The sequence below is a fragment of the Echiichthys vipera genome, assembly GCF_963691815.1.
Source record: "Echiichthys vipera genome assembly, chromosome: 15".
NCBI classification, from domain to species: Eukaryota; Metazoa; Chordata; class Actinopteri; order Perciformes; family Trachinidae; genus Echiichthys; species Echiichthys vipera.
In genome coordinates, this window is record NC_139840.1 from 23,194,016 (window position 1) to 23,205,632 (window position 11,617).

The 11,617-nt window shown below is 40.9% G+C and overlaps 1 protein-coding gene across 2 annotated transcripts; it reads right to left on the reverse strand.

The window, feature by feature from the left end:
- Nucleotides 1-1,093: 1,093 nt before the first annotated feature.
- prmt5 (protein arginine methyltransferase 5) lies at nucleotides 1,094-9,362 on the reverse strand. 2 transcript variants are annotated; one of them, XM_083928402.1, is made up of 16 exons: nucleotides 9,237-9,362; nucleotides 8,802-8,920; nucleotides 7,077-7,162; nucleotides 6,738-6,872; nucleotides 6,502-6,614; nucleotides 6,333-6,382; nucleotides 6,061-6,224; nucleotides 5,815-5,976; nucleotides 5,627-5,704; nucleotides 5,142-5,200; nucleotides 4,717-4,839; nucleotides 4,134-4,309; nucleotides 3,698-3,901; nucleotides 3,506-3,616; nucleotides 3,350-3,414; nucleotides 1,094-1,902 (listed from the first exon to the last, which is right to left on the reverse strand). In XM_083928402.1, the coding sequence occupies exons 1-16, from the start codon at nucleotides 9,332-9,334 to the stop codon at nucleotides 1,750-1,752; spliced, it is 1,896 nt and encodes a 631-aa protein (XP_083784528.1). In that variant the 5' UTR covers nucleotides 9,335-9,362; the 3' UTR covers nucleotides 1,094-1,749. The 2 variants fall into 2 exon arrangements, with proteins under 2 accessions (XP_083784528.1, XP_083784529.1); XM_083928403.1 differs by lacking the exon at nucleotides 9,237-9,362 and adding an exon at nucleotides 9,012-9,101.
- Between the last annotated feature and the right edge of the window lie 2,255 nt (nucleotides 9,363-11,617).

Genomic DNA, 11,617 nt, shown 5'->3' on the forward strand with positions numbered 1-11,617 from the left:
TGAGACTACTGCTCAAGCAGGAAAAAACTTGTTTTGAACCAAGTTGTTTGTGTGTGTCTATCTTATGTGCAAACGAATGTGTGCAGCATGATAAGACCAGACATATCATGTTGGTGGGCCTTCACTCAGACTGAAAGGGGTACAGATTAGATGGGTGTCAGGAGGTGGAGTGCCTCAGGCTCCAGAAATGCTCAGGCTGGCATTACATCCTGTTGAGCCGGCTCACTGTCAGCTGTGATTGAAGAGCATATTTAAGTGCTTTTGTAGCATCTGTGAGAGTTAAATTGATCTTGACAGTTGCATTGATGCAGAGAAACACACTTGTACACTGCGCTGTTTGTGTCAAGCTTAGAACTGATGAGCAAGTTTTGTTACATCCGACAGGTGTGTAAGCGCTTCTACGTGTGCTAATGAGGTACAAGGCTCCCGAGATAATGAATTTCTTCTCACAGCAAAGTAAATTTAAACAGTACACCTGCCAGATGTACCTCTATTACTCTAGGTTAGGGTGAGCCGAGAATACGACAAAGACTGGTGATGTGACTTTGACGAATAAAACTTCTTTTCAACGGCTCTTTGGTATGAACGAAGGGAACAGAGCTGTTCTTTGTATCACTGTGCCAAAATGTCACCGGGTAGATCCACGGTGTCAGATTCATGCTCATACAAGCGCTTGTCAGAAGACAGCTCTTACACTGAAAACACTTTAATAAACCCTTTTATCCAACATGTATGACAGGCAGGCGTGCATGTCCAATGCCTGGTTAATATGTGCAGATCAATAGTAACCTCCACCCCCTAGAAAAGTATTTAAAAAAGGAACAATTAGTGGCTCTTTTGAACGGCTCTCGGAAAGTAACAGAGCCATGAGATCTGGCTCCCATTAAAGAGCAGAAACTCCCATTTCGAATCAATATAGATTTCTGGAGCTCTAGTCATGAATAGATTGTCACTTGAGGGCGACATCCACTGGATAACTCACATGCTCACTATGAAGCAAACAAATGCCGCTTCTGCTGTCATTCTAAAATTATTTGAATTCCCCAAAACTTTCAGCGCATGGTGGTAATAAATAAAGTACAGAGGATAGGGAGACCATTACATTGTTTTATTGACATGGATCCAACATACAGAAACAAAATGAAGACGTGAAGAGACAGGCCCCAAACAATATGTTATGTGACCTGAATAGCGTAACCTTCCTCTGCCCCTCGTGTTGAGGAGAAGCGTGTTTAATCGGTAAGTATCAGTATGGAATGTGTGTTCGATAAGGCAAAGGTTCTGTTGGATTGAGAGTATACTTCTGCAACGCCTGTTCAGAACCGTAGGGGATTTTTTTGTAAAATACGAGAGGTTTGACCTAATCTGAATGAGCCAATCTCACAGCAATATTACACTCTTGTGTACAGGTGGTAGTCCCTGCCTGATGAAATAGACTTCTCAAAAGCACAGAAAGTGCCTCCTCAGAGGTTTTGAAGCCCAATTCCAGGTTGCAATGGCGCAGGGGTGTCAAACTGATCCAGTTAAGGGCCGCTGCGGCTGCAGGTTTTCATTACAACCAAGCAAGAACACACCTGGTCCAACAAATCAACTGTGTGAAGGCAGTTCAGGTGATTGAGTAAGTCGAGTCAGGTGTGTTCTTGCTTGGAATGAAAATCTGCAGCCACAGCGGCCCTTTACTGGATCAGTTTGACACACATGGTGTACACACTAACTACCACCAAAAACATGTGTGCTGATGGGTCATCTTCACAGGCCGATGGTGTAGGAGCGTCCGGACGGATTGTGGATGGCAGAGCAGGAGGGCTCGGTCACGGCCCACTCGTACCACACCTTCTTCCCGTTGTTGCAGCGCCAGAATCGCACTGCGACGTCTTCATCCCGGGATATGGAGATGGGTTGCTATTGGAAGGAAGAATATGAGAAAGGGAGGATTAATGGGTGAATGCAAATGTATACACATTTTCCTAAGTCAAACTAAGGGTACGTCCACACGAACGAAAACAATCTTTTCTACCCCGTCTTTCTTAAAAAGTTTTGTCCGCACTGCCTCGGCTCAAGAAATACAGTATCTGCGTCCACACGAAACGAGTGCAACATACTCAAAACGATGTAGTACACATGCCTGGCCTATATGTGGCACTGTAACTGCCACAGAAATACACCAAAAACTGAGAAGAGAAGGGTCATGCGTGTAAGGCAGGGTTAGAGGTTGGGTCGAGGGGCTGGGGTGATGACGTCATCGCTTTACAAAGTATGCGACTTCCAATCTACCAACTGAGACCCGGTTTGAGAAGATACGGTTTTCAGGCTCACAAAACGCGGCCTCTGTGTGGATGGTCGGCCGAAACAATACAAAAGTTGTGCGATTACAGGAAAATGTGTCTCTGTGTGGACTGGGCCTAACGCGCTTCAAAGTATGTTCAAGCTTTCAGCAACTTACAGCTGTAGTAAAGCACATATTTATATACAGTACATACAGTATACTGTATTTATCACATTACATTATTGCTATAAACAACCAAAAGTATGTTTCATGACAGATCACACATTTTGAAACATGAAACTGTTGTTTTCCTTTTTAATTTGTCAGTCTTCTGTAGAAAGCTGTTAGCAGACCTGGCCTCCGACGTAACCTAAATTATTCAAAATCCAAATCACCCTCCAAAAAAAATAAAAGTTTATTAGGATTACCAGTACCCATAGGAACCCTGTAAAAACTGTTAAATGCAGAATACCAAAGAACTGTATCGACCATTTCACAGTTGTAAACAAACATTCTAAACGTGTTCCAGTGTATTTGCTGTTGCAGTTTGAGGAAAATATGAAAGGAACGGACATAAGTCATTGGAATTCTGCATTGGTGCCAGTTCTATTGAAGTTAAATGGGGCGGACATGGTAAGTCCCACTACACTACTAAAACACTTCCACAAAATATAACATTATGTAAAGTTGACTGATTTTATTTTTTTAATCTTAATGTGCATGTTTGTTTTCCTTGGTTATTGCCTCCAAACAGATCACAGCAGCTGCATTTAGCTCCGAGTCCTGTTTGTCCAAGATGGCTGCTACATCACGATACAAGACCAGACCCATTACTGAGAGAGCTGGCTAACGATAGCCCTCCTTAATATTAATAAATGTCATTAACAGTTAAAGGGCTGGTTAGCTATTCATAACAAAATAAAAATTAAAAAATACATGTAAAATTCAACTGCTTGCCCTGGTGACTGTTCCTTCTGTCATAGTTCCCTTGTTGCAGTGTATGCGAATGACAGCAGCTGACAGGAAGTTAAGGACAGGATGTTGCCTAGCAACGGAATTCCACTGAAAAGTTAAATAACTTACTTTGAGAGGGAAGAGGATGGGGAACCAGGAGAACATACCAGGTGAATGTGTATCTGGTTTAATACCTGCCAAAAACACACACACACAATATAAACATTAATATTTAGAACTTATCTTAGCATAACAAGACATCCTCTACATAAAAAGATGACTTACTGAGTGTGACATCTTTGTAAAGTGTGGTCTCAAAGTAGCCAGCAAAACCATGGAGAACTGTGTTACAACCCACTGAGAATCTGAGGCACTGATACCGGTTATTGTTCATATCTGAAAGAAAAAGAAAAAGGGTGCTCAACATATTTAAAAACACATTATGTCAGAGTGTTCTTGTTTCGTGCTTGTGTTTACCTGTTGTGGGGTGTTTGAAGGTGAAGCACGGTTTGGGATCAGCCAACTGGTGGAAGTTATGGAGGCGCACGACGTAGGGCGTCTCAAAGTGGCACTCTGGGTCCTTGTCACGCTCCCGACACCCGCGTACTTCGTTGTAAAGCTTAGAAGAGGACAGGGGGGCCAGGAAGGACGTGTAGGAACTGGGGATGCTCACGCCGTCATCTGAGATTGACGTGACCAGACGAGGAAAAGGGGAAAGACAAAAGTGATTGGAGATGCAAGGAAGCGTGGAAGGTAATTGAGGATGACAAACGCTTTCCTCATGTTTGATGTGGCAAACAACTGACACGCAGCCTGCATTCAATGACTCTGCACTTGCATCGTCTTCATATGTAGTTAATCATTTAAACAAGGGCAACCAAGACAGTTCACTCTGACCACAACACTGAAATACCTTTGAGAAAGTTCTGCGCTCCATCTAAGCACTCAGGGGAAAGTTCATTGTCACCGAACGATCCCAGCAGCTCGCTGACGATGATATCTGCTTTCTCAGGTGCTGCCCAATCCCGCATGTCACAGGACACCACTGTCACTTGATCACCCCACTCTTCAAAGCGCCAGTTCTCCAGCCTGAACAAGAACGGACCCATGTGTGCATGAAATCAACCAACCATTGCCAGCGTTTAAAATTTCTAGGCCCTATAAATTGGTGCCAATAAGATCAGACTAATCCTGGCAGCTTTAGATCAGGGGTAGCCAACCCTGCTCCTTGAGAGCTACGGTCCCACATGTTTTAGTTTTCTCCCTGCTCCAAAACACCCAAGTCTAATGATCTGCTCGTAATCAAGCAGGAGAAGCTTGCCAAAGGTTTGATAATCATTAGAATCAGGTGTGTTGGAGCAGGGAGAAACCTCAACCTTGCAGGACATTAGCTCTCCAGGAGCAGCGTTGGCTACCCCTGCTTTGGATGAGAAAAGTTAAACGACAAAGGCATTACTTTTCTCCACATACATGACCTTGACATATATTCTACTTACGTGATCACAGCATTAGGATTTTTCTCCACAGCGTACACCCTAAGCTTCCTGTCTGCTTGTCTGGCAGCACGCAGGGACGCATTGACCAGGGGACCCCTACCTGCTCCCAACACCATCAACACCCTGTGAGAAAGCGACAACATTTTTTAGGCAGCTGCACTCACTGCCTCACCTATCTTGTCCCTGGAGTTGTATCACAGTCATCATTTCCTCAAGTATGTTACCCTGTTTAACTAGGAGAGGTATTATATGGAGCTTTATCTGATAAAATAATTTAAATTGTTAAAAAGATTGAGCCTTGGAGTTTTTTGGCTTCACTACAGGTATGCTGATCCAAATAAAGCACCTCAAACCAATTCATTTTGAGTCCAGGAAGCTCCCAACATGTTCTTCTAGACTGGAATCGTTTATATACAGATACTCACTGGACGTTTGTGTCTTTCTGCTCCTCTGGAACTCTGTCCAGTAGACATTTATATACAGCCTGTAGACACAAGGACAAAGCACAAGTACCAATATGTTGTGTGTCCAACACTACCTTCACTTAAAAAAAGAAGTGACAATCTGTCCTGTCCATACAAGCTCTCCCTTCAGTTATGAATGCAAACAGTAACTAGAGAGCAAATGAAATATTCTTAAAGAAAGCTCAGTGTAAGAATGGTTAAGATTAATACTATAACTATGTTTGTCTTGAATGTTATCAAAGCAACATGTGCTCTATAAATAAACACACTTTTCCGTACACAATGAGCCGGCAACTTGGACACAATATTTACGTCACACAGAAGCGGTTAGTATTAATTCAGATTTACACAGCAACAGTGTAGATGCTGTTACTGAGTTCACAGCATATACAGAGCAGGAGAGGTGTGTGTTTTGAATGGCTGACCCAAGGGTTCAATGGTCTTACCTGTTGGTACTGGGAATATTTGATGGGATCCTTCTCAAACACCTCATATGTCTGAGACTCCAGGTTGTCCATGAGTGGCTAAAGAGAGGAAAAACATCCATTCAGTTCTCATCAGAAGGCTAAAAAAAAAAGCTTTTTTTTTAATTTCTTTTTTTTTTAAATGTGACAACAAATGAGCACCTCCTTACCTGGAGGGGAGACTGCAGGTAGTCTTCATAGCCCTTGGCGAAGAGCTCGTAGGCATTGGGTGCCGGCCGGTTCTGGTTGAGGTATTCCAGGTACTGCAGGTAGGAGCGGAAGTCCTTCTCAGTGTGGCGACTGGTGCCTGTAAAGATGAACTGGGCCTCCAACTAAGAGAACAGATTGCCTTTATTAAAAACAACACGTCCGCATTTGGCTGGTGATTCATTTCAGTCCGATGTGTAGAACTATACCTTGAAAAGACTGAAGATTATTCGCTGATGGGCTTTTGACAGAACAGGGAAGCCCTTTTTATTAGTTAGGAAGATGCTGGTGGGGAGTATGGCCGCTTTGATAGGTTCCCCGAGCCACTTATCAATCACGGCGTTTGACGGCATGTCTGCTCCGACTTCGATAGCTTCAGGAACACAAAAGAGTACATTTTCAGTTTCTGACAAGACTGTAATTATTTCTTAATGCACCAACTTTTCCCCAGGCTGGTGCTTCAATGTGTGCTCTTTCTCACCAAGACAGATCCTCTTGTTGTAATCACAAAGGGTTCTGAATGAGTGCCACCTAAAGGAGCAGAGGCAAGTAAACAAAGTGAGTCACAATGTTAAAGGAAATCAATGACAGCAGTTTTAGCATGCAGACAGCACTCGGCTGCTTAGGAAGTGGACTGGTGTGAGACGAACCAGCTCCAGGTTTTCTCCTCAACACTTGTGTCATCAGTACAAGGGCTCGGTTCATTCTCAATCAGATCTTCCCGCATGTCCTCAGATGCAATCAGCGGGACACGTACCCAGAACTAATCAGACACAAAACAACAACAGTCAGCTAATGAATTCAGTTACATGTCTGACTACTCTGCTAGATGATAAAAAAAAGCAATCTACATGTGCATTCTGAGCTTGATAATGCTGTGCCTTACATTTGAGCTGTGGTGTCCGGTGTGGATGTGGTTTAGCAGCACACGGGCAAGATTGGCACAGTGAGGGCCCCTTAGAGGGATCATGAAGACGGGCAGACCCAAGTAGGCTGAGAAGTTTAACTCCTGTGCCAGAGCCTGGTGAGAAACACAGGGAAGAGAACAACGAGAGCATGACGGGATGATTCAACGAGACAGATCCAGTGGGTTGTGTGTGTGTGTGACAGGAGAGACTAGAACAGATAAGTTCGCTCATGCCATAAAATCTGGTGATCAAAGAACCCTTTTAAGCATCAACATCCACAAGTACATCAAAGAAATTTTCTAAGTTAAGGAACTTACAGCCTCTGAGTTTCTGCGCTCTGCCTCGATTTCTGAATCTGGGTCGATCCATGGGGAGAGCTTTCCGACAATAAGAGTATTCCAATCTAGACAAAGCACAATGTATTATTTTAAAAAGGCATCATTGGACTTATTACAGTATTTTATAAATCCCATGAGTCATCCGAGATCTCAATAACATCATATCAATTTTAATGGCCTTTATTTTGCAAACCAAGTGTCAAAAAAGGCCAGACATTTAACATCATATTACTGTTATGTTAATCTCATCAGGGTTCCTACACTTTTTAAGAAATCATTTTCCAGGTGATTTCCTGGAATTTCCTTTGGAAAATATAGGACGTCTGGTACACACCTACTTTTACGAAGGCTATCTGAGAGTACATGATTAAAAATATAGATTCTTTCCAGGATATTTGGTCATTTAAATACATTTTAAGGTGTTTCAAAGAGTGGAAAACTAGTCACTAAATGTCCAGGTTTTCCAGGACGAATGGGAACTCAATTTTCACTCTGTTTTTATACATGTTACATAAACAGGCCAGATATCAGATATGCAAACAGGACCTAAACACATGAATTAAATGTAGAGATGTCAAAGTGAGGGAAAGACGCAGTCATTTTCCAGGATAACTTGGATTATATCCAGGATATACTGGGATTTTAATACATTTCAAGGTGTTTACAAGACTGGAAAACTCGTCTCTAAATGTCCAGGGTTTCCAGGACAATCCTTTTTGTTAGTGAGTGATGCTACGAGAAGGGTTTGTACACGTTTTCCAAGGTCAAATTCAAGCAGTTGCAAGGTCCGTTTCAAGCTTTTCCCACTTCTTACAGTTGTGGTAAATTACATTTTTCTACGAATACATAAATATTGAAATTATTTCACCTTTAATTTTCCCATTAAAATCATTTTAAATGAGATGGTATAACACTATAAACACCAAAATGTTTTGTTATACAACAGGTATAAGAAATTAAATTATATTTCTATTCTATTGCTATGTGTTGTGAAAGAAACGTGGATACAATTTCAAGCATTGTCAGGTACTTTATCCAAAACTCAAGCACTTTCAAACTTTGAAAACATAACATTAAAATTCAAGCATTTAAAGATTTCAAGCACCTGAACGAACCCTGAATGATAGAAACTTCAATGAGAAAAAGCAAAGTTACAGCAGCCAAGTCACGCATAATTGACATTACTTTTAATACATTGATATTTGCATCTTGAGCTTTGTCACACAAGCGCAATCTATTATGATGCAATTTATTGTGTCTGATACTACATTAGTATTTTAAGTATATTGTCCATAGGAAGGTTCTCATTGCAACTGAGTGCACAAGATTGCTGGATAAATACATATATTATTATTATATATTATTATTGTTATTATAGATGGTGGACTTGCTGCTGCTCGTGGAGGAATTCTTGGGCCTCTAAAGCATAAATAAATCAGTGTGGTATAGACCTACTCTGTATGTGAAGTATATTGAGATAACTATAGTTATGATTTGGCACTATAAATAACATTTATCTGATATGATTATATGATTTTCTAGCTTTGTGGTTCCACTGTTTTCACCATCATAATCCCCCATCCATCCATCCATCAGGGGCCTGTTGAAGCATACAGGGCTAATTCTCTTATTTACAGTTAAAAGTTAATATAAACTAACGCCTGCTCATCTGATAATAATAAGGAGGCGTTAAGGAGGACAAACCTCTTCCACACAGCAGCAGGTCTGACCGGGTATGGGCACCAGATCGGGATTTAGCGGGCTCCAACTCAAACTCTCTTGTGAACCTCGAGTGGAAAAGGGGCATGCACAGGAAGTCAAACCTGGCAACCAGAGAAAGGAAAAACACAATTTCAACATTAATATGACTTATAATGTCACGTAGAGGTGAAACGCAAACGCAGTTTACTTAACCATTCCTCCGGCCAGCTCACAAAACGCTACCATAACATCCCGTAGGAGTATAACGAACACTTCACACTAGTACCAAGCGTCGTTGTGATTAGACACGTGCTGATAATTCACCGGTTAGCTTACCAAGCATCGCGCACTGACATTGTGCTATCAACCCAGCGCGCAACCATCGTAAACTATCTTCCACTAACAAAATAATATTACAGGGTGTAGCATTCTTCTCACCCAAGTTTAGCAACCGCTGCTAAAGTGTCGGCTACCTCCGGCACACAGTTCAGGTCTCTCCCGCAGGACACTCTGCTCCCGGTACTGCCGGACGCCATAATTTCAACCGACTGTCTGACTTGGTGAAAATTGGGGCCATCATCTCGTAGCTCTCGCTTAAGAAGCAACTGACGCCATTTTGGATCTACATAGACGTGCGTTCACAATGGGTAGCAATGATAATGTAGACCCAAAATGGCTTCACCTGTACTTCAGCTACAAGTCTCGTAAATTACCGCGATATTATGTATCCAGCGTCTTTTTTTTAAAACGTTTTTTCAAATATACATTCACTTGTCAAATATGCTTAAGTCTCAATAAATAAATGCTTGCATAAATGTATAAATAAATGTATAAATAAATTAATAGAAAATACAGAAATAAATGCATGGATAAATGGGACCTCCTGCCTCATTAACATATGGACATAAGAAGAAGAAGATTTCCTTTTATTTATTTATCCCGCAAGGGAAATTCAATTTTTTTCAAATGTTTTCACTTATTATTATTATACAGGTTAAACACACACAGGCCCGAAATACACACATGCACAAACAGGGGGCTGCTAATGGCTCAGCGCCCCGCGCAGTTGGGGGTTCAGTGCCTTGCTCAACAGCACCTCTGCAGTGCCCAGGAGATGAACTGGCACTTCTCCAGCCACCAGTTCACGGTCCATTCATGGTTCACATGGAGTCAAACCGACCCTCCGGTTCCCAGGCGAGTCACCTATGGACTGAGCTACTGCCGCCCCAATAGACATACATAAATAAATAAATGTAGGAGAACAAACATGTATAAATAAATGTAAAGTGTGAAATGTATTTTTTATTATTTAATGTATTTATGCATTTATTTATTATTTTACTTATTTATTTATACATTTTATTCATGCATTTATTTACTTACACCTATTTTTTTATTAAAGGTTGCATATGTAGAATCTTTATCAAAAGCTATATTTTAAAAAAAAGATAATACTTTCTGAGGCGCTTTGAGGGGTACAGGATGAAAGTATTGCATTTCCATGAAAAAAAAAATTACTCTGAATTCATATTTTAAAAGATTTTTGACGGGTTTGACAATGACTTTCTGTCACGTTTTGTTTACATTGGAAAGCCAATAGCGGGTTGCATTGGGTGTTGCCAGGGTTGTCTGTTGTTCGGTGCAAATATTGTTGGCTGGCACAGGGTGAAGCGAAGGGGGCGTTATTTGTCACAGCAGCTGAGTGACCGGATATGGGCAAAAACGGGAGTCAGAATAGGCCAAACATTCACTCGATGGACTGAGATAAAGGAGTTCAGACCAACCTGGCAACCTGACTGCTGGAGATGTTTTTGTTGTTGCGACTACGATCTTAAGACTGGAGATGTCGGTGTTCTGCTTATTCTCCATATTCAGCCTTTAAGTCTCAATAAATAAATGCATAAATAAATGTATAAATAAAGGAATACAAAAATACAGGAATAAATTGCTTCTGCCTCATTAACGTGTGGACATAGCAATACATAAATACATAAATGTAGGTGAACAAAAATGTAGAAATAAATGTAAAGCATTTAATTATAATTGAATGTATTAATTCATTTATTTATGCATTTATATATTTAGACTTTATTTTATCAAGTAGTTTTAAAGTACTTGTTTATTCTGGAAAATAAAGTTAATAAAAAATTGATTGTCTGAATATTTTGAACAATTATTTTCAGTAACAAGTAAGATCCTCTATAATTTTATTGTTTCAGACCAGACGTTTAGACAACAGCTACAGTTTGGAAAGCACATTTGTCAGAGGATCCTGCAGTTGGTGGTTGTGCCCTTCTTTAACAACAAACTGAAAACGATGAAAAAGATATGTATGAACTTACACGCAACTAGATGACTCTGACACTCAGCAAAACAAATGAGGTTATGAGATTACTTTCACAGCAGGGAGGATCAAATATCACTTATGTCAACTCAAATGGTTTGGAGCGTATAAGCCTACATGTCTGTGTGTTCCTGTGTAAGGTGTCATATTTGGGAGGGATATAAAAGGGTAAAAACCCTGGTCCTTCAGAATATACTCAGAGAGTGAGATGACAGCAGTCAGCGTCACAACTTTAACTTTGTTTGACCTGTTTTTCTAAAGATGCCTCTGGTTTAATCTGAGTTTAAGGAGTACTTTGACACTCTGATTTTCAAATTAAGGAATCTATCTGTGTCTTTTTCATCACACAGTAATGGCTTTGGAAGATATCTGTGGCTTCAAAGACACTCCTGTCCATCGCAAGGGGATTCCTGCCTCTCATTTTGAGGATATGACCACTTCTTTTCATATGACTGACAATAACAATTTTGGATTG

What these genes read in the sequence shown, in the direction of transcription:
- prmt5 (XM_083928402.1), bottom strand. Translation starts at nt 9,334, where the DNA reads ATGGCGTCCGGCAGTACCGGGAGCAGAGTGTCCTGCGGGAGAGACCTG. An exon ending in AGCGCAGAAACTCAGAGGCT is followed by an intron (nt 6,873 to 7,076) that starts GTAAGTTCCTTA and finishes GTTTCTCACCAG; the next exon opens with GCTCTGGCACAGGAGTTAAA. An exon ending in ACCTGCAGTCTCCCCTCCAG is followed by an intron (nt 5,705 to 5,814) that starts GTAAGGAGGTGC and finishes TCCTCTCTTTAG; the next exon opens with CCACTCATGGACAACCTGGA.